The sequence below is a fragment of the Pipistrellus kuhlii genome, unplaced genomic scaffold (assembly GCF_014108245.1).
Source record: "Pipistrellus kuhlii isolate mPipKuh1 unplaced genomic scaffold, mPipKuh1.p scaffold_m20_p_40, whole genome shotgun sequence".
Taxonomy (NCBI): Eukaryota; Metazoa; Chordata; class Mammalia; order Chiroptera; family Vespertilionidae; genus Pipistrellus; species Pipistrellus kuhlii.
The window spans coordinates 1670515-1693860 of record NW_023425541.1 but is presented as its reverse complement, the minus strand read 5'-3'; the positions used below and the strand labels follow the sequence as shown (position 1 = coordinate 1693860).

Sequence of the window (23346 nt, the reverse complement as noted above, 5' to 3'; positions counted from 1 at the left end):
GCTCAAAGAAGCCAAGGAACTTGTGCAAAGTCATACTAACAGGAGATGGTGGTACTAGACAGTGAACTCATACACTCTGGTTGTATAGACCAGTACCTAACCTCCATGCTATGCTGACTTCGGAAAGCTGAGAAACTTGTTTTCTTGGCAAAGGAATTTGGCAGTTCAGTGGGGAGACTGGTTTCCCGCTGAACTCAGGCTCTTCCTTTCCCTGTTTATGTGAAGAGGTGGTAGTTGTGAAGGGCTCTGCCTGCTGCTCTTCCATTAGTTCTTCCTGAGCCCCTTTCACTCCTGTGGTGGGAAGATGGACCTGGTGAAGCAGTATAGGAGTTGAGGCTGGTAGACTAGAACCAAAGGCTGCAACAAATATACAAAACTGCTCATCCCCAGGCTATGTGGGGCCTGTAGATTTGTTTAGTACCCACAGAGGTTTGTTTGTTTTTTACTCGAGCCAACATTTAGAAATTAGAGGGCTTCACATAAAATTCCTGCATCATGATTTCCCCTAAAGAATGAGATCTGGCAACATTGGGCCCACATTCCAAAAGACAACCTTGAGCTTCAGCTGCTATGTAGCCTGCAGTGCCCTGTATTCATCACCACTCACAATGTTGGGGTCTGCACTTCACCCCTGGCTGGGCTACCTGATCCCTGCAGGAGGTTGAGTTTGTGATTCCTTGTCTATAATGGCCTACTACAGAGTCTGTCTCCCTGCTCGGCCCCTCACATGATCCATCAAGGAGCCAGGCACAGTGTCAGCAACCTCTTGTCCCACATCCTCTCCAAGCCATAGACTTTTTCCTCTGGTAGCACTTGATTCCACAGAACACAGCCATGAAGGGGGGAAGGGTTATCATCAAGTCTTACAATTTATTTCTTTATGGGGTTAAACAAGAGCAGAGAGGCCTCTGCCCCACAATGCAACAAAACAGAAAGCAGTACACATACAGAGACTCTCACTGAAACACAGAGGTAGGGGAAGGGAGACAACTGAATCATAGCCAGGTGAGGGAGGAAGGGACAGGGGACTACCAGGAATCCAGCTTGGAGACTCAAGTCATAGAAACTAGTGCAAGAAAGTCCTACTCATGAAGCACAGTGTAGAAAATGGCGTAAGAAAGCTGTCCAGCTCTGCTGCCTGTGGCGGAGGGCAGGGCAGCTTGAGGGGTAGTGTAAGATCTGGGTGGTGGGGTGGATAGGGACAATCAAATGACTTTGAGGTGGAGTGAGGTGCCCCTTTCCCCTGCCACCGGGCAAGGCCCTGGGCTGGTCTGAGCCAGGGGTCTCCTGGGCACTTGGTGAGGGGGAAGAGAGGATGGGAGTCTCCAAGGGTCCATTCCCAAGGGTCCATTCCCTAGGGCCCTAAAGTCCCCCTTTACTTCCCAGTCCCCTTTTCCCCTCCTGAGGATGCAGGAGTTAGAAGGCAGTACCTAGGGTCTCTCATGTCTATATAAGCATTTCTGGAAAGGAGCCAGCACCTCTTTTCCTCCCCAGCTGAAAAGAGCACTCTAGGGATGGGGTATGTGGCTAGGCCCAAAGTGCTGAGGGCCAAACAGAGGAGTGTGTGGGCAGGGCATATGAGTGGGGGGAGGGGGCACGCTATGAGAAATGAAAAAACTGGTAGAGAAGGACTTCCCAATCTCATGAAGTCTATATGGGACACAGCTGAGGCTCTTGAATGATTCCTTCTCTACAAGGGAAGTTTCCCATTTATCCCCCAGCCAACCAATTTCAGCTGTCCCCTCGATTCCTTCCTTGGTTTTACCTAATGTGGCTCCACGGCTACCCACCCCCTTAATTCACTAGCATCACATCCTAGGACACAGGTTCTTCTGGCATCAAAGCTGCTGGGCTTGTTCCGGACAGTTCTGGTTTCTTGTTGGCTTTGAGATGTCCCAGGCCATGTGGTCTCCCACTCCCAAGAGATCAGCACAAGGCTAATGGCCCCCAAAGGGTTCTTGATGCCTCTTCTTTCACTCAGCCCTATAACCTGGCTAAATAGTTCCAATTCTGTCAGCCAACAGATGACAGCACATTCTCTTTATTCAGTGGGTCCTTTTTGCCAGTTTCTAGATGTTCTCTAGCAAGGAGCAAGGGTGGCTGGATCAGAGGACCCGCCACAGAGTGAGGAGGAGTCTGGTTGTTTCACTGTTGGAATAGTATATCATTGGGTCAGGTATGAGAAGAGATGAATACTCTTTGGTAGGCTGGGAATGAGGACAGGGTAGGGATGGGGCTCATCTCTGGAGAGCTCTGGGGCAACGCCACCAGATTCTCCTTCATGGAGGCCTGGGCTAGGGCAAGATGGGGAAGTATGGGGACCCAGGCCAGGCCTGACCCACTTGGGCTTAAGTCCCTCCTTCCCATGGAGATCAAAAATGGAAATGTCTTTGTCCCCAAGGCCAAGATCTCCAGGGCAAGAGCGGCCCTTGGGAGTATGTGCACCTTCTGTAAGATATGGCCCTCCAGACAGCGGCAGTCTGACCATGTGACCTCAGCCTTCTTCTTCAAGGCCCAACAACCCATTTCCTGCACTTTAGCCCCACAGGGCTCCTAATACTACCCTTTTTGATTTGGGGAGCTGTCCTTGAGCCTGCCTCAACACTGATCATCCACCTATCCAAAGCCTGATAGCAATATCCCATTTAGCCATCTCTCTAAGCCCTCTGCCTAAACTCTCCTCTCCTTCTTCCCTATCTCCACTCTCTCACCAATAAATTCTGCACCCTATTCCTATCCCTTATTGCCTAGTGTGGTGGGGCAGTTACACTGGGGTCCTGACCCAGCTGTGACTGTGCACACCTCATCTCCCAGCCTGGCACTTTGCTACTGTGGTCTCATGTGGGCCAAGGTGCACTGGAGGAGGGCCACTGCACCATCTGCATCTGCCGTTGCCTGTAGGGGTATGGGCAGAAGGGAATTAAGGATCTTGGCAACAAAAGGAATGTGAAGGGGGGAAAGGGCTTTTCCCTTCTGGGCCCCCCAACATTCCCTGCAGGGCCAAGGCTGGGCTAGCAGCCTCCTTCCCTGGGGTCAGGGCTCTCAGCAGGGGTGGACAATGCCAGCCCCCCTTTTTTGTTTGCTGAACCCCATAAATGGGGCCTAGGATGGGCCGCCTGCTGCTCCGGCCTTCATCTCCTGGATGAGTTTTGTAGCACTCGGGGCCCTCTGGCCATTCTGATGGAGCTGCTCTTGGAGTGGGAGTAGGCTGGGGACCATGTGTAGTCCCTCATTTCCCCCAACCCTCCACCTGGTCCTATATCTCCCATGGGAGGAGCCCCATCCCCCTGACCCTGGGGGAGCTGGAGCTTATGTCAGTGTGTGGTGGAGGTCTGTCCTCCCTCCCTGCTGTCACTCTTCCAGAGTCAGGCCCTCATCTAGGGCAGGCAGTGCCTCCAGCCCCAGTCCCCCACCACTCTGGTTGCTGGAGAAGGACACCATGGTATGGAGGAGCATGAGAACAAAGACATAGAGCCGGATCCTGCTGGGGCTGAGGCGGGAGCCCCCAGAGACCGGCAGCAGGGAGGGCTTGTGGCTGATACGGCCTGGGGGGTCATGGCGGGGATGGTAGTGGCGGTACTGTTGGTGGTAGTGGTGGAAATAGGAGTGGTGGAATTGCTGGTGGTGAGTTTTGGGGGCCTCAGACTCCTTGAACTTCTTCTTTTCCGACTCACAGGAGACCCACTGCACGTCACAGCACTTGCTTTCCAGCCGCTTTGGTGAAGTATCCAGCAACCCTGCCAATGGATAAGGAAGGTGTGGTGGAGTGCTCAAGGGGCTAAGGCCTAGGCCTTTCCTAGAGATGAGCTTTTCAAAGCTGGGACTGACTGCTCAGGTAGCCATGCTCAAGACACCTTTCCTCCTGCCCGTTACCACTTTCCTTTTCTAGAGTCTTTTCTCCCAGGAACTCCAGATCATTTCTCTGGGATAGCTCCCTGGATGGGCATGATTTGGATAAAGAGGACTACTCTACTCTCTGCCCCTATTCCACTCGCCCTTATACCAACTTGGGGACCTCATTGCTTGCTCCTCCAGCCACTTACCTTCTTCTATCCTGTCTTCCCTGTTGTTCTCCCTGCTACCACTCCCCAGACCTGGTGCTTCCCTGGGCCCCAGCCTCCTCCCTCCTCTACAGTGCCCTGCCTTTACCTGTACAGATAAAGCCAGGGAGCCCTCCATACACCATTTCTTCATTGTCAGGGAGCATAAAGGGGCACCGGGTCTGCACCTCCAGGCAGTACTGCTTGCAGGGCACCCAACGCTGGCATTCCTGCTGGGTCACGCTGAAGTATTCTGAGCACAGCCAGGCCTTGTAGACAGCCTGTGGGGAAAGGAAAGAGTGTCAGCCCAGGCGTCAGCCCCTTCCCACCTCAGACAAAAAAGATGAGGAGGGTATACTTGAACTTTGGGTGTGTGTGTGTGTGCGCTCACCAACCCAACCCCAGGAACCAGAAAAAGAAGGGTTTGGGTCAAGACCACTACATCCTACCCTAAGATCTACCATCTTATAGCCAGGACTCCTGAGTCCTGAGTCTGCAATCATCCAAGACTTCGAATTTTTTCACTGGTAAAATCACAAGATGACTCCAATTTCTGAACAGGAAGAGGCCTTCCCAATCATCCTATCCAACCCTACCATTTTACAGTTGGCCCAAAGAGGTGTCCTGACTTGTCTGAGGTTACCTACAATGGGCTCAATTTGAGTTCAATTCAGCAAACATTTATTTGGCTGTTGATGGTTAACTTTCTAAATTTAAGGAAGAGATACAATAATCTTTGCTCTATCTCATTAGGGTGTTATGTGGATCAAATAATATGACACAGCCCAGCTGGTTTGGCACAGTATTTGATCATTGATTCATGAACCAGGATGCCATGATTCCTAGTCAGGGTACATGCCAATTGACGGCTCCATCCCCAGTAGAGGGTGTGCCAGAGGTAGCTAATCAATGATTCTCTCTCATCATTGATGTTTCTCTCTCTCTCCTTCTTCCTTCCCCTTTCTCTGAAATCAATAAAATATATTAAAAAATAATATGATGGAGGTCAGAAGATGGTGACCAGCAGGAAGGTAGGGAGGGAGATAGTGTGAGAGAGTGAGGAAGCAATAGAGGAGTGTGTGTACATGGTGTGTGTGTGTGTGTGTGTGTGTGGGTGTGTGTGTGTATGTGTGTATGTATGTGTGTGTATGAGCTAGGGACAGTAAGATTCTGCAGGTCTTCCAAGGGCTGCCAAACTGGGCAGTCTAAGATGGTGAAGTCCCGTTCCCAACGCGGACACTCTAGGGCGGCAAGTGCGGGAACAGAGACCAAGCCATCTTGAGAAACAGAGCTGCTTGAGATTAGGATCCTGGCTTCAGAATCACCCAGTCTGGTCTCAGACGCAAACCAGGACCCTGCAGCCACTGGGGAGAGAGACCTGCGACCACAGCTGCAGACCCACAGACACCAGGAATCCAGACATCCTGGACACAGATTTCTGTGAGTCACAGAGCCCATCCCCCTCCCTGCAGGCTTCCAGCAGCACCATAGGAACTGCTAGATCCGCCCCTCACACAGGGCCTGCAGAGCCCCTGTAGGAATTTGAGCCTGGGCATGCACAGACTGGGAATCTGTTCCCTGGAACGCAATTGGGTGACCAAACCCAAAGCCCAAGTAGGGCAGCAGTGCTACCTGACTTTGATTCAGGGCAAGCGCACATGGAAGTCTGTTTTCTGCAGCGCAGGGGCGGACCTCCTGCTGACAGTGTTACTGTGAAATCCAGTCCCCCAAGCTGACCTGGACCCCGATTCTCTGGGCGGGGGGCAGCACTGAGCACCAGTGACTTGATTCTGTTTCTTATTGAGTGCACCTGTAATCCCTGACTCCCAGTGCACTCACACTAAGAGCTAGTGACTCCAATTCTTGGTGCATGCACCTACAGGGACCCTGATACTCAGCACGAGGTTGCATGAAACAACACTCTGATAGTTGATTCTTGGTACAGGCACAGGGGACTCTGACTCTTGGCACTCGCTAGGGGACCTGATTTTCAGCACACATCAGCGGGGTCCTGATTTTCAGCACACATCAGCGGGGTCTCTGTTTCAGTGCAGTGCAAATAGGGTCCCTTATTCTAGGTGCACACATGGGCCATGCTGAATGCCGATAACATAGACCCTGGTTCCCACTAACAAATGGCAGTCACACATCTTAGTGTCAGAGCTCTTCAGTTACACTTGGGTGGTGTGAAGCCCCCAAAGCACATGGCCCAGGCCCATGCAAGTTGACATTTGAACCTTCTGATGATAGTCAGAATTGGGAGATGACACAATCCCCAGAGGAAAGAAAATGAGGAATTGCTAAGAAATGAAATAAGTGAAAGAGAAGCATGCAACATGACAGAAAAAGAATTCAGTGTTATGGTCCTACAATTCATATACTGGATGGATGAGAAAACCAACAACCTATGCAAAATTAGGAAGAAATGAAAAGTGATATAGCTACAATAAAAAATACCATTTAAGGTTTCAACAGGAGACTATAAGAAGCAGATGACCAAATTAGTGAGTTAGAAGATAAAATAGAGAAACAACTCAATCTGAACAGCAACTGGAGAAAAAATTATAAAACAGGAGGAGAGTCTAAGGGAGCTTTAGGACAAAACAAAATGAAGTACAAGAAGAGCAAAAAGAATTAGAAAAGCTATTTGAAGAAATAATGACAGAAAACTTCCTGGATATGGGGAAGAAAAAAGGTATACAAGTACAGAGAGTACCCAAGCAAGAAGAATCCTAAAAGACCCACATCAAGACACATCATAATTACAATGGCAAATGTTAATGACAAAGAGAAAATCTTAAAGGCTGCAAGAGTGAGACGAGAGTTACCTACAAAGGATTCCTATAAAATTATCAAATGATTTCTCAAAAGATACACATCAAGCTAGAAGGGAATTGAAGGAGGTATACAAAGTGTTGCAAAGCAAGAAACCGAATCCAAGAATACTCTATCCAGCAAGACTATCGATCAAAATTGAAGGGGAAATAAGGAGCTTCGCAGACAAAAAAAGGCTAAGGGAGTTTATCACTACCAAGCAAGCAATGCAAGAAATGCTAAAGGGAATGCTGTAAAAAGAAGAAATAAAAAGGTAAGAAGGAACACAGGCACAAAAATAGAAATGACTATAAACAAGTACCTTTCAGTAATAACTTTAAACATAAACAAACTAAATGTTCCCATAAAAAGACATCGAGTGGCTAAATGGATAAAAAAATACAACCTATAAATATGCTGTCTACAGGAGACCCACCCCAGAACAAGGGACTCACACAGACTGAAAGTGAAGGGATGGAAAATTATCTTTCAGGCAAATGGAAATGAAAAACAACAACAATAACAACAACAACACACACACACACAGAAAAAAACAACAACAACAAAAACTGGGGTAGCAATTCTTATATCTGACAAAATAGACCTCAAAGGAAAGGCCATAACAAAAGATAAGGAAGGCTACTTCATAATGCTAAAGGGATCAATACAAGAGGATATAACCCTGATAAACATCTATGCACCCAATGCAAGAGCACCCAAATGCATAACAAACTCCTGGAAGGTATCAAGGGAGAGATCAACAACAATATAATCATAGTAGGGGACATCACTGGATAAGTACTATAGACAAAAAATCAGCAAAGAAAGAGCAATCTTAATGATTCAATAGATCAGATGGACTTCATTGACATCTTCAGAACATTTCACCTCAAGTGCACATGGGACATTTTAAAAAATAGACCAGATATTGGGTCACAAGCAAAGTCTCCCCAAATTCAAGAAGATTGAAATCATACCAAGAATCTTCTCAGACCACAATGGCATAATATTAGAAATAAATTACAATAAAAACAATCCAAAAAACTCAAACACTTGGAAGCTGAATAACATGCTATTAAATAATGATTGGATTAACAATGAGATCAAAGAAGAAATTAAAAACATTCTGGAAACCAATGACAATAAAAACATAACAATGAAAGCAGTCCTGAGAGGGAATTTTATAGCTCTACAGGCCTACCTCAAAAAACAAGAAAAAATGGTAGTAAGTCATCTAACTCTGAAACTCAAAGAATTAGAAAGAGAGCAACTAGAGAAGCCCAGAATAAAGATCAGAGCAGAAATAAATTACATAGAGACCAAAAAAAAAATACAAAAAATCAATGAAACCAAGAGTTGGTTCTTTGAAAAGATAAAAAAGATTGATGAACCTATAGCCAGGCTCACCAAGAAGCAAAGAGAGAGGACCCAAATAATCAAAATCAGAAATGAAAGAGGCAAAATAACAACAGACCCCACAAAAATACAAAAGATTGTTAAAAAATACGACGAACAACTCTACTCCAACAAACTAGACAACCTGGAGGAAATGGACATATTGCTAGAAAAACACAACCTTCCAAAACGCAATCAGGAAGATTCTAAAAATTTCAATAGGCCGATTAACTATAGAAAAAGCTGCCAGCAAACAAAAGCCTGGGGCCAGAAGGCTTCACAGTGGAGTTATACCAAACATTCAAGAAAGAACTAAAACCTATCCTCCTCAGACTATTCCAAAAAATTCAAGAGGAAGGAACACTTCCAAGCTCATTCTATGAAGCCAGCATTACCCTAATACCAAAACCAGATAAAGTCAACATAATGAAAGGGAATTATAGACGAACTAAAGGCTCAGTGCACGAAATCCGTGTATGGGGTTGGGGGGGGGGGGGTTGTCCCTCAGCCCAGCCTGCACCTTCTCCAATCTGGGACCCCTCGAGGGATGTTCAACTGCCCGTTTAGACCCAGTCCCAGTGGAATTGGGTCTAAACGGGCAGTTGGACATCCCTCTCACAACCCAGGACTGCCGGCTCCCAACTGCTTACCTGCCTGTCTTCCTGATTGCCCCTAACTGCTTCTGCCTGCCAGCCTGATCACCCCCTAACCAATCCCATGCCAGCCTGATTAATTTCAAACTGCTCCCTTGCTAGCCTATTTGCCCCCAACTTCCCTCATCTGCTGGCCTGGTGCCTCCCAACTGCCCTCCCCTGCTGGCCATATTGTGGTGGCCATCTTGTGTCCACATGGGGGCAGGATCTTTAACCACATGGGGGCAGCCATCTTGTGTGTTGGAGTGATGGTCAATCTGCATATTACTCCTTTATTAGATAGGATAGAGGCATGGTGCATGGGTGGGGGCCAGCTGGTTTGCCCTGAAGGGTGTCCTGGATCAGGGTGGGGGTTCCCTTGGGCTGTGGGGTGGCCTGGGCGAGGGGTCTGTGGTTGTTTGCAGGTCAACCATGCCCCCTAGCAACCCAAGCAGAGGCCCTGGTATCTGAAATTTATTTACCTCCTACAATTGAAACTTTGTAGTGTGGAGCAAAGCCAAGCCCCCTGCTTGCTCTGTGGCTGCTGCCATTTCTGTTTGGATTTGTTTACTTTCTATAATTGAAACTTCGTATCCTTGAATGGAGGCCCAAGTGGCCAGGGCAGGTGGAAAACTTGACTTCCTCTGTTGCCAGGGGCAACCCTATCCTGTTCCCTTCATCTCCGTGGCTGTAGTCATTTTTCTTGGGGTTTACCTGAAATTTGTATCCTTGAGTGGAGGCCTAGGCTGGCCAGGGTATGTGGAAAGCTTGGCTTCCTCTATTGCCAGAGAAACTTAAGCCTCTCAACTGCTCTCTGTGGTGGAAGCCATCTTGGTGGGTTTAATTTGCATACTTGCTCTATTGGCTGGTGGGCGTGGCTGGTGGGCATGCCTTGTAGCGGAATGATGGTTAATTTGCATATTACTCTTTTATTAGGCAGGATATCCCTCATGAACATAGATGCCAAAATCCTCAACAAAATTCTAGCAAATAGGACTTAGTAGTACATCAGAAAGATCATATACCATGACCAAGTAGGATTTATTCCAGGGATGCAAGGATGGTACAATATCTGGAAATCAATAAATGTGATATATCACATAAACAAATTGAGAGATAAAAATAACAATCATATCAATCAATGTAGAAAAAGCATTTGATAAAATCCAACACCCTTTCTTGATAAAAACTCTCAACAATCTGGGAATAGAATGATCATACCTCAACATAGTAAAAGCTATATATGATAAACCCACAGCCAACTTCATACTCAATGGGCAAAAACTAAAACAATTTCCCCTAAGAACAGGAATAAGACAGGGATGCCCATTCTCACTACTACTGTTTGACATAGTACTGGAAGTACTAGCCATTGCGATCAAACAAGAAGAAATAAATGGCATCCAAATTAGAAAAGAAGTAAAACTGTCCTTATTCACAGATTACATGATACTGTACATAGAAAACCCTAAACACTCCAACAAAAAATTATTAGACTTAATAAATTAATTCAACAATGTAGTAGGATACAAAATTAATGTCAAGAAATCTATTGCATTTCTTTATACCAATAATGAACTTACAGAAAGAGAGACTAAAAAAGCAATCCCATTCACCATTGCACCAAAAAATTAATATACTTAGGAATAAACTTAACTAAGGAGGTAAAAGAGCTATATGTGGAAAACTACAGGACACTGAAAAAAAGAGATAGAGGAAGATATTAACAGATGGAAGAACATACTGTGTTCATGGATTGGTAGAATCAACATCATCAAAATGTCCATACTACCCAAAGCAATCTATAGATTCAATGCAATTCCCATTAAAATACCAACGGCATATTTCACAGACCTAGAAGGAACTTTGCAAAAATTCATCTGGAATAAAAAAGACCCCAAATAGCCACATAAATCCTGAGAAAGAAGAACAAAGTAGGTGGGATCTTAATACCAGCTTTCAAGCTGTATTACAAAACCACTGTTCTCAAAATGCCTGGTACTGGCATGAGAACAGACATATAGATCAATGGAATAGAATAGAGAACCCAGAAATCGACCCAAACCACCATGCCCAATTAATATTCAACAAAGAAGGCATGAACATACAATGGAGTCAAGACAGTCTCTTCAATAAATGGTGCTGGGAAAATTGGACAGATACATGCAAAAAAAATGTAACTTGACCTCCAAATTATACCATACACAAAAATAAACTCAAAAAGGATAAAGAACTTAAACATAAGATGGTAAACCATAAAAATACTACAGGAATCCACAGGCAGCAAAATCTCAAACATAAGCCGAAGCAATTTCTTCACTGATACTGCTCCTAGGGCAATGGAACCTGAAGAGAAAATAAACAAATGGAACTATGTCAAAATAGAAAGCTTTTTTCACAGCAAAAGAAACCATCAACAAAACAACAAGAAAACCCATTGCATGGGAGAACATATTTGCAAATGTTATCACCAATAAGGGTTTAATCTCTAACATTTACAGGGAACTCATACAACTTAACAAAAGGGAGATAAATAATCCAATCAAAAAATGGGCAACGGACCTAAATAGATGCTTTTCTAAAGAAGACAGAATGAAGGCCAAGAGACATATGAAAACATGCTCAAAGTCACTAAGTATCTGAGAGATGCAAATCAAAACAACAATGTCGTATCATCTCACACCTGTCAGAATGGGTATCATCAACAAATCAACAAACAACAAGTGTTGGGCGAGGATGCGGAAAAAAAGGAACCCTCACACACTGCTGGTGGGAATGCAGACTGGTACAGCCCCTGTGGAGAACAGTATGGAGTGTCCTCAAAAAAAATTAAAAATGAAACTTCCATTTGACCCAGTGATCCCACTTCTAGGAATATATCCCAAGACAGAAACTAGAAACACCAATCAGAAAGGATATATGCACCCCTATGTTCACAGCATTACAATTTACAATAGCTTAAGATTTGGAAAAAGCCTAAGTGCCCATCAGCAGATGAGTGAATTAAAAACTGTGGGACATCTACACAATGGAATACTATGCTGCGGTAAAAAGAAGGAATTCTTGCCGAAACTGGTTTGGCTCAGTGGTAGAGCATCGGTCTGCGGACTGAAGGGTCCCGGGTTCGATTCTGGTCAAGGGCATGTACATTGGTTGCGGGCACATCCCCGGTGGGGGGTGTGCAAGAGGCAGCTGGTCGATGTTTCTCTCTCATCGACGTTTCTAGCTCTCTCTCTCTCTCCCTTCCTCTCTGTAAAAAATCAATAAAATATATTAAAAAAAAAAAAAAAAAAAGGAATTCTTACCATTTGCAGCAGCATAGATGGACCTGAAGAGCTCTATGCTAAGTGAAATAAGCCATTCGGAGAAAGATCAATACCACATGATCTCACTCATTTATGGAATATAATGAACATAAACTGATAAACAAAAACAAATCAGAGACAGAGAAGTATTGATCAGACTGTCAAACCTCAGAGGGAAAGTAGGGAGGGTGGGGTTAAGGAGGATAGATCAACCACAGGACTTGTATGCATGCATATAAGCCTAACTAATAGACACAGGCAACAGGGGGGTGAGGGCCTGAGTGGGGGGGTTGGGTGTTAATGGGGGGATGAGGACATATATATAATACCTTAATCAATAAAGAAATTAAAACAATAATATGTTGCATGAAAATGCTTGGTAAATTCCAAAGTGCAATACAAATGTGAGGGGTTATTTTTAATAAAAACAGGAATCTGCCTTACCAGGCACTACTTGTGCCTTCAAGCTCTATTTAATCCAATGCTAAACCCTGGTATGAGGCAGACACCATGCTTCATTTGGAAACTCGGCTCTGCAGTTTCACTTCATGGGTATATTTCCTGTCCCTTATCTAGCCCACTCCTATTAGGTGCTAGGTCCTAGCCAAGAGAGTTCCCTGCTCTATACTCTTTGGCTATCATCAAGCCTAGTTTCTCAACAGCAACACTCAAATAATTATCTCAGCTAAATTATCCCATTTTAGCTGGGATAATTCTTTGTAGTAGGGACTGTTTTGTGCACTGCAGGATATTGAGTAGCTTCCTTTGCCTTTATCTACTAGTTTCCAGTTGCAACGCCCAATTGTAATGACCAAAAAATATCTCCAGCCATTGTCAAATGTCCCTTGAAAGGCGGGAGGAGGATGGCAAAATCATCTCCCATTGATAATCACTTGCTACTGAAACTGTGGAGCCAGACCAGCAGCAATACGATCACCTATCTAGAAGCTTGTAAGAAGTGCAGAATCCATAGTCCTTCCCTAGACTCAAGTCAGCATCTGCAACTCAAGCTTGGGGTTAGAGCCTTGCCCACACTCAGTCATCTCTTCAGCACTTTCTCATAGCAATGGTTGCTCCTCACAGCAATGGTTCCCAGATTTCAGTGTGCCCGAGAATCCATGGGGCTCTTGTCAATATGCAACTAGCCCCTCCAATTAACCTTCAAAAGGACTGAGGTGGGTTCAGGGATATGCATTTTTTTAATATATATTTTATTGATTTTTTACAGAGAGGAAGAGAGAGGGATAGAGAGTTAGAAACATTGATGAGAGAGAATCATCGATCAATTGCCTCTTGCACACCCCCTACTGGGAATGTGCCCGCAACCAAGGTACATGCCCTTGACATGAATTGAACCTGGGACCTTTCAGTCCACAGGCCGACACTCTACCACTGAGCCAAGCCGGTTTCGGCAGGGATCTGCATTTTGATAAGGACTCAGGTCATTCTGCTGCCGAAGGCCTTTCACCCACACTCTGAACAACATGGTCAGAGCTTCTCACACCAATTTCAAACATTTACACTAAAATACAAATAATTCCACTGTGAACATCGACTCTGGCAATGTAATTTCACATTGGTCTTTTCCAAAGCCATCATTGATGGGTAGTAGTGGGTTATGGTGCAAATCAACCCTGGGAAGAAGAAAGCATTGCTTGGGACTTTGATATTTCACTGGCATCTGAAATTTAACATGCTCTAAATCTTAAGATGAAGTTCTCAATTTTTTTTTTCCCACTCCAAATCTCTCTCACCCCAAAGTCTTGGCCATTTCAGGTAAGTGCCACAACCATCCACTCAGATGTCCAAGCTGGAAACCTAGGTGTCAGCCTTCATTCCTCTTTCCCTGAGTCCCCACTTGCAATCCATCCTCTTCTACAGCTTTATGTAGGCCACTGTCTATTGTCACCTGGATGATAGTTTCCTATCTGGCCTTCCTGCTTCCACTCTTGGTCTTTCCAATCCACCGCTCACATAGGATTAAGAGTGATCTCAAAATGTCATCGCATCATGTTACTCCCTTGCTTCAAATCTTCAAAGCATTTAGAATAAAACTCAAACTTTTTACCACAGACCTCAAACTCCTGCAAAACATGACCCCTCTGTCTCTCCAACCTCATTTTCTACCTCTTCCTTCAAGCTCATCATGCTCCACATACAGAGATTTTCTTTTTCTTGAACATAACCTAATTCTTCCCAACTCAGGGCCTTGGCACATACTGTTTTCTTGGCCTGGAATGCTCTTCCCTCCTGCTTTTGGCATAGCTAGGTCCTTCTCATCTTTCAGGCCTCAGTTCAAATATCACCTCCTCAAAGGGGGTCTCCCTGATTAGTCTAGCTAGAGGATGCCCCCTCATCATTCTCCCTTTTTCTTAACTGTTTACCACAAGTATGTCTTTGGCTGCATCTTGTTTTTGTGTGTGTGTGTGTTTTTTTTTCCTGTCAACCTCACTAAAATGTGAGATGCATGAAAACAGACATAGGTTTGTCTTATTGACCATTGTGTACTTAGCATAATATATGTAAAAAAATGTCTGTTCATGGAATGAACAGGACAAGTAAAAGAGGACAGGTCCCTACTCTCAGAAATTCCATTTTCATGGGTATACACATCTAACTTGAATCTCAGGCATATGATTAATACTATAGGAGAGGTTAAACATTGAAGGGAAGCAAATAGAAAAGTTGGGGAAGATTTTAGCTTGAAATTTTTTTTTTTAATTTTAAACATTTTTTTAAAGTATAAAAAACAGAAAAGAAAACAAAAAAGAAAAAATAGAAAGAAAAAAAACACAAAACATTTCAGCCAGAGGATAATAGCTAAACAAGTGCTCACAGTAGTATTTTAGATGGTTGGGTAGAGATAAGACAAAAGGGCATTTCAGGCAGAGGCAACAGCTTTAACAAAGCAATGGAGGTGAGTAAACACATGATATGCTAAAAGAACAGAGAATGATTTTGTATGAATGGAGTGAAAATGGTACCAATCTCCTGTGGATGGACATTAAAGTTATTACTAAGTGTTCACTATTATAAACAATGCTTTAGTACATGTCTTTGTATTCATGTTTCTTGCATACCTATGTTACATTTTATTTATGAACGAAAAGTGAAATTATTGGAATAAAAGATATTTACAAAGGAATGAGAAGGGAATGAAAGGAAGGTGGAAAAGAACACGTGAATGTAAGAGGCAAGGAAAGAGAGCTGGAGGCATCAGAAATGGGGCCAAGGGGTAGGAGAGAGTGGCAGTGAGGTAAGGGAGTACAAGGGTGTGTAAGAAAGAGAGAATAGGAAAGAGTATAAAGTTGGAGGGTAGAAATAGTGGTGATAACAGGGGTAGGAAAAAACAGGGTTAAGGAGAAAGAACATGGGAATAAGAGATGGAGAGTGTATGGAAAATAAAGAGGTATGGTGAGGTGAAAGAAGATAAAGATAAGAAAGCAGGGGTAAGAGGATGGGGTTAAGAGGGAGGCTGTGAAGATGAGGGCCAAGAAAGAGGGAGTAAGAAAGATGAGGGTAAGAGTGTACAAGGAAAAAAAAAAAGGTGGATGAGGAAGATGGGAGTACAAGAAAGCAGGGGTAAGAGAGAGAAATACAAGATCCGAAGGCGACTAGGAGAAAGTCATAAAAGTAAGACATAAAAGGAAACCCCTAGAGCTAAGGGCCCCAGTATCTCAGAGACTCCTGCCACCTTTGGGGCCCCAGTATACCAAGATGCAGCTGTTTCCACAGTCTCTGCCACAATCTCTACAGCCTGGAACCAGAGTCCACCTCAAGCCTCACCCCAAACTCTGTGGAATCACCCCCTCTTCCACCAGAGGGGTTCAGAGACCCCTAAGGGATTCTCCCTCAGCTCTTCCAATTCAACATATCTTCACCTAGGTGAGGAGGTTCCAGCCCTCCTCCCAGAAAACGGCAATTAGCCTAATGGCAGGCTGTGGTGGCTGGGCTCTCCCCTCATTTGCTAGGGGAAAGAGGGAGGAATGAAAAGTGAAATCATTGAAATAAAAGGTATTTACAAAAGAATGTAGGGAGAAAGGTGGGAGGAGAAAATGGGTGGCTTGACCGTGGGAGTGCGACCTTTCTCCTTAATTAGAGGACCCTCCATCAAGCCCCACACCCCCCAGCCAGAATCACCATGGCAACAAGTCAGCGAGCAGATTGCCTGAGGAGGACACCAGGCTTGTGGGTGGTGAGGCAGGAACAGGCAAGGAGCTAATGAGGGGAATGGAAGAAGATCCACAAGGGGCTGAGAGGTAATTCAATTCCTTGGTCCCATAGACAGCCAGCTGCTTCAGGGATGGCCTGGGGTCCTTCTCAGATGAAAAGTCTGGCTCTCAGTGCTACCACATGGGCAGCCTGCCTTAGTCTCTGCAGCCCTCTTCTCTAGACGGGCCTAAGTAGCTTGCCCTGTCTCATCAGTGTTAGGACTGAGCCACAGGGGGCTGGCTGACTTGTTTCTACAGGCACAGAGACCCTGGGCACTTATCCATAAGGACGGAGAAGAGCCAGGTTAGGAGAGCTGTGGTGCTTGTTGGAGTTGGGGCATGCAAGGAAAAGAAAATGTTTTAGAACCAGGCAATAGGCAGTTGAGAGACCCACTGAGGCAAGACTCAGGGCCAGAGGGTTGGATATTTTTTTGCTCTAAGATACAACTTTGGCTGCATATTAGAATCGCTCAGACAGTCTTTTTAAAATGCTCCTGGTTGGTCCACATCACACTCCAGACCAACTAAGTCAGAATCCTTGTGGGTGGGGCCCACACATCTATAGTTTCTCAAAACATCTCGGGTAATTTCAGTATGCAGAGAACTATCAGTTTAGCCCTAGTACACCATTTTAGAGATGAGGAAACAAAGGCCTAGGAAAAGGGGGAGGACTTGTCTACAGTCACATAAAATAATGGCAGAGGGATAAACTTGAAACCTGGTTTCCCGACTCCAGCTCCAGAGTTCCTTCTACTGGGCAATCCTGCCAGTAACTTTGAAGTCTAAACTCAGGGGGCAGGACACAAGGGCATGAGTAGGGAGGAAGAATTAAAAACCAGACCTGCCTGGATTTTCCAGCTCTTCAAACTCCAGCTGTGGCAGACAAGGCTTCTCATCATGCCTTGTCCTCTGAGCTTACCCATCCTGGATCCTCGAGGTAGTGGCAGAGGATGGGGTAAGGTAGGAAGCCTTGGCTTGGCAGTGCCCTCCTTTCCCTATAGAACCCCTTTTCCCACTTCAGTCAGACCACCCCTGAGCTCAATAAAGTTCTGACAGCTACAGACAAGTTGCTATGGGAACTGGGAAGGGAAGGAAGCAGAGAGTAACTAGAGGGAACACCAATTAACCCAAAAAGGAAGCTGGAAAGGCTGTCCCACCATTCCTCCCAGTTGGGCTGTTAAGCCACTTTTGAAATGAGAGCAGGCAAGATGAAGGGGATCCCTACCCCTCCTGGGCTTTGTAGCTGCCAGTTTAGGGAGGAGCAGGGTACCTGGAGAGCCTCACCTTTCTGCTCCCTATCTCAAAGCCCTGATCAGGGCATTCTCATTCCTATCCTCCTCTGGAAAGAAGTACCTGACTTCTGGCTCCCAGGGTGCTGCATGAATGCACACAAGTGCATGTGTACACACACAGCCCAAAGCCACGACTCAGGGCCAGAGAGTTTAGAAAGAGGAGGCCATCCTGGACTCCTCGGTTTGGAGTCTGGAAAAGCCTGTAGAGAGGAGAGCTTCAGTTCTTGCCAACAAGGAAGTTGGCAGTTTCCTTCTTGGATTCCAATGGGCTCCCCTCCTTAAGGCCTGTTTCCCCATCCAAATCCTCCCTACAGACCTTCCCTTCACAGCTGCTTGGTTTCTTAATGCACCTCTGGGATCTTTGGCCAAGAGCTGCAGCTGCAGAGCTTGTGGAGGCAGAGAAGCAATCTGGTCTGGGTTTGGGAATGAAACTCACTGTTCAGAGCACAGAAGTAACCACCACACTCTCAGATTTTATCTAGGGGGAAACTGAAGCCCAGAAAAAACAGGGCTGGAATAGAAGTACTCTGATGTCTCTTTGCACTGCATCCATCAGCACACCTAGAATTGTGCACCTACTTCTGATTCTGGACTTTCAAAGAGTTGGATCAGAACAAGGTAAAGTCAAAGTCAGTCTCTCCAATCCAGCGGAAATCATGGACATAACTCTGGTGACAGCAGTTCAATGGAATTGGCAGAGTCATACTGGGATTAGAAGCATTATGAGGCAAATCCAGGTGCATGACATGGCTTTACTTAAGTGGTACAAAAAAGAGCAACAGCTTTCCTGCTTTTGAGAATGAGCAGTCATGAGTCAAAGTGGCCTGGCCTGGCTTAGAGGAAAGATGGGGGAGATGGCTTGAAAGGTGGGTGAGAACCTAAAGCAAGTATAGTTCCAGAGATCCCTGGTGCCTCCAAGCCCCTTATTCCATCTGTTCAAAGGCCAGTAGCTGGGTGGGCCTGGCTTGGCCAGTGTCAGCTTGGTTAATGGAGATGCAGTGTCCCTAACGCAGGGGCAGCTCTTAAGGAACCTAGATGATCCATCCTATCTAGTCCTATCTAATAAAAAAGTAATATGCAAATTGACCATCACTCCAACACACAAGATGGCTGCCCCCATGTGGTAAAGATGGCTGCCCCCATGTAGACACAAGATGGCCACCACAAGATGGCCAGCAGGGGAGGGCAGTTGGGAGAGATCAGGCCTGCAGGGGAAGGCAGTTGGGAGGGACCAGGCCTGCAAGGGAGGGCAGTTGGGGGCAATCAAGCATGAAAGAGAGTGCAGTTAGGGGTGACCAGGCTGGCAGAGGAGGGAAGTTGGGGGCCACCGGGCCTTCAGGGAAGGGCAGTTGGGGAGGACCCAGGCCTGCAGGGGAGAGCAGTTGGAAGAAGGGGAGGACAGTTGCGGGGGACCAGGACAGCAGGGGAGGGCAGTTAGGGGGGACCAGGCCTGCAGAGGAGAGTAGTTAGGGATGACCAGGCCTGCAGGGAGGGCAGTTAAGGGCAAACAGGCTGGTAGGGGAGCAGTTAGTCGCTGGCAGGGGAGTGATTAGGGGGCGATCAGGCTGGCAGGCAGAAGTGGTTAGGGGCAATCAGGAAGGCAGGCAGGTGAGCAGTTGGGAGCCAGCAGTCCTGGATTGTGAGAGGGATGTTTGACTGCCCGTTAGGCCCGATCTTTGAGGGTCCCAGATTGGAGAGGGTGCAGGCTGGGCTGAGGGACACACTCCCACCCCATGCACGAATTTCGTACATCAGGCCTCTAGTATCAATCATATGAGCAGAGCAGGCAGGTTCATGACCACTCCAGAATGGAAGGGACTGTGACAGGCATCACTCCACTTTCCTATCTTCTTTTGAAATTTCCACTCCAACATCACCACAAAGCTCTATCTAGCTACTTATGAATTTCTTGTCACAGTGCACTCAATGTCTCCTAGGGCAGCCCATAGTTTCAGACAACTCTAGCAGTTAAATAAATTCTTTTCTCCTTCTGAGTTTAAAGAATGCCTCTATGGCTTTACATATGGCTCCCACTAGCTCTTCTAGGACCATAGAGAATAGTTGACTTCTTGTCCACCATGCCAGCCCTGTAGGTATTTGTAAACTTCAATGAAACAGGTTTTCCCATCCATTTGTCCATGCAATGATCACTTTCCGAACAGCTTCTGAGTACCTGACACTGCTTGGGAGCTACAGATCACAGAGATGAGTAAGACAAGATTGCCATCTTCAAGGAGCAGGAGGGACAACCATGTGAATCTATCATTCATTATAAGTCATAGTAATAAGTAGAGGAAGGATATTCCCATAATATAATATGCCCTGGATGATGAGGAAGAGCTGGGTTTCTCCCTTATAGGCAAGGGGGAGCCTTTAACAAGTTTTACATAATGCTTCTTAAAGACTGCTTACTACTCCTGTAACTAACTTTTCAGACTATATAGGGACTATAGGCATCAAGACCAGTTAGGAGATGATTGCAACTATCTGAGGGATAGGTGATGGGGATCTTAATGAAGGCAGCAGCAGAATTCAGAAATTGAAAGAAGAGGGTGGATATAAGGAGAAATGTCAAGGAGGTGTAATCAACAGGATAACTTCTAGATGTGGGGAGTGAGGGAGAAAGAGGGGTCTGGGATGACTACCAGGTTTCTGGCTTCGGTGGCAGGATGAATAGTAGTTTTACTCATTAAGGCTAGGAGGCTAGGTAGATAAATAGATTTAGGAGTGAAGAAGATGAATTCCATTTTGGTCATTTTGACTTTGAAGCATATGTGGGTCAGCTAAGAAGAGATGTCAAGGAGGCCGTTGGACATACTGGTGTGAGCTCAGGAGGAGTGTTTGAACTAGACATCAAAGTTTGGGAGTCATCAAGAGTTAAGGGGGAGAACAATCAAGAGGGCAGCATAAGTAAACACCTGTACTTGCTGCCTCTGACAACCACATCAAAACTCCAACTAAAAGACAAAACAAATATCATCCAGAACCATGGGAAACCTGGTTGAGTGGAAGTTCTACAACTAGAAGGGAAGAAAAAAGTGCATTGAGATGGGTAGGAGGTGCGGAGGTGCAGAAGTGCAGAGGTATGGAGGCATGCGCGAAACAGGCTGGCAACTGGGTACTCTGTTGTTTTTTTTCAATTGGGAGAGAGATATAAGCTCTTGATTGCTCCGAAATCCAGTTCCAGGCGAGATTCTGGGGACCCAGACTCATACTGGGAGAAACTGGACTGTCTGACATCGGGCAGGAACCTAAGGGCAGCTTTTTCTCAGAGTTAATCACAGCGATCATTGTTCCTGCACAGGGCTGCGGGACACAGAGACCCGGGTACCTCTCTAGGGCAGGGCTGACTGACATCCATTGCTGTTTGCTCCTCCCTGGTGATTCCCTGAGACCCCACCCCACCCAATTTACAACCCATCCAAGCTGTGCAGCAGCAGCTTTTGCATATGGATGGCCTGTCCCTCTTGCAACCTAAAACCTAACAAATTGCAGCTGGGTTAGAGAGCTCCAAAGCTTGCAAAGAAGGCCTAAGGCAGGCGTCTTCAAACTATGGCCCGTGGGCCACATGCGGCCCGCAGAGGAGTCTGATCCGGCCCGCCAGGTTTTTTGGGCAGTGAGCGCAGCCGAGGTGTTACAGTAGGAATTAGTAGTTCATACAGTCCGGCCCTCCAGCTCTCTGAGGGACCGTGATCTGGCCCCCACTTTAAAAAGTTTGAGGACGCCTGGCCTAAGGTCTTCAGCAACAGACTGCATTGCTTCACAGCTGGGCCTCATCTGGGCACTTCCAAACCCCAAACAAAGAGGAGGAATCTGCAGATCTCTCTGTAGTTCCTGCTGGGTGGCCTCAGGCAGTGGCTGACTTTGCACTCCTTGGAGATCCAAGAGCCAGAGTACCCATTGGTCAGTGTGAGACCATACCAGATCACAAGTCCTCAGATCCATAAGGGACACACACTTAAGGGACAGCCTCAGTGAGCGCCAAAGTCCCACTGAAGCAAGTCTTGCCCCATAAGAATGTCTCCTGCACAGCAGTTCTTCCATTGTAGACACAGCTAGTCCTCACAGCCAATTGGCTTGGACGTCAATTCCTCTTGGTGATACCAACAGCAATCAAGGCTTAACTACAACAAGAATGTGCACACAGCCCACCAAGGGATTCACCAAGAGTATCCACCTCAGGTAATTGGGGAGGCTGAGCCACTGAGCCCTATAGGACACCTACTACTCAAGGACACTCAATCAAGTCAGGAAAACAGCCAAAATGCAGAGACAAATATGTTACAAATGAAAGAAATAGAGGAAAGCAAACTCCTGGATATAGAGTTCAAAACCATGGTTATAAGGCTACTCAAGAATCTTCTAGAAACTCTGAGAAATTTAGTGAGACTCTCAAGGATATGAAATAGGACCAATCAGAAATTAAGCATACACTGACTGAAAGAAAGAATAATATACAGAGATCCAACAGCAGACTAGAGGATCCCAAGAATAAAGTCAAAGATTTGAAATACAAAGAAGCAAAAAACACCCAACCAGAAAAACAAAAAGCAAAAAGAATCCAAAAAATATGAAGATAGTGTAAGGAGCCTCTGGGACAACCTCAAGCATACCAACATCTGAATTACGGGGGTGCCAGAAGACAGAGAGCAAGATATTGAAAACCTATTTGAAGAAATAATGACTGAAAACTTATCCCACCTGGGTGAAGAAATAGACTTACAAGTCCAGGAAGCAAAGAGAACCCCAAACTAGAAGAATCCAAAGAGGACTATACCAAGACATATTATAATTAAAATGCCAAGGGTAAAAGACAAAGAGAGACTCTTAAAAGCAGCAAGAGAAAAACAGTTACCTACAAGGGAGCACCCATATGATTGTCAGCTGATTTCTCAACAGAAACTATATAGGCAAGAAGGGAGTGGCAAGAAATATTCAAAGTGATGAATAGCAAGAACCTACAACCAAGATTACTCTACCCAGCAAAGCTATCATTTAGAATTGAAGTTCAGATAAAGAGCTTCACAATTAAGAAAAAGCTAAAGGAGTTCATCACCACCAAACCAGTATTATATGAAATGCTGAAGGGTGTTCTTTAAGAAGAGGAAGAAGAAGAAAAAAGTAAAGATAAAAATTATGAACAACAAAGTGACAACAAACACATATCTATCAACAAGTGAATCTAAAAATCAAATGAATAAAAATCTGATGAACAGAATAAACTGGTGAATATAATAGAATCAGTGGCACACAAAGGTAGTGGTCTGACAATTCTCTTGGGGAAGGGGGTGTGTGAGTGCAGGAAGAGATTGGACAAAAATCTTACACCTATCGATGAGGACAATGGTGGTGGGTAACGGCATGGGTGAGAACCGGGTGGAGAGGAGTTATGGGGGGGGGGGGGAGGAGAGGAACAACTGTAATAATATGAACAATAAAGATTAAATTTTAAAAAAAGAGTTAAGGGGTTAATCATTACAAACACAGTAGGCTATACTTTCCCACACTCTTTGAAGTAGGCATGACAATGAAATGTAAATTGAAGTAACATGAATAACTCTTGGGAGAAGCTTTAAGATGTGGTATATAATTTGTCACATTCTTTTCCCTCTGCTGCTGACTGTGTAAGTGGTGTTGAAATGAATCCTTTACTAGCC

At 45.5% G+C, this 23346-nt stretch overlaps 1 protein-coding gene across 1 annotated transcript in view; it reads right to left on the bottom strand.

Annotated features, from left to right (window-relative positions):
* Positions 1-850: 850 nt before the first annotated feature.
* NALF2 (NALCN channel auxiliary factor 2) overlaps positions 851-23346 on the bottom strand; it is a 37375-nt gene continuing 14879 nt past the window's right edge. The window contains exons 2-3 of the mRNA XM_036411451.2: positions 4150-4321; positions 851-3737 (exon numbers count right to left, since the gene is read on the bottom strand). Of these exons, the coding sequence (XP_036267344.1) occupies positions 3352-3737; positions 4150-4321 (558 nt within the window). The 3' untranslated portion in view covers positions 851-3351. The remainder of the gene's footprint in view (positions 3738-4149; positions 4322-23346) is intronic.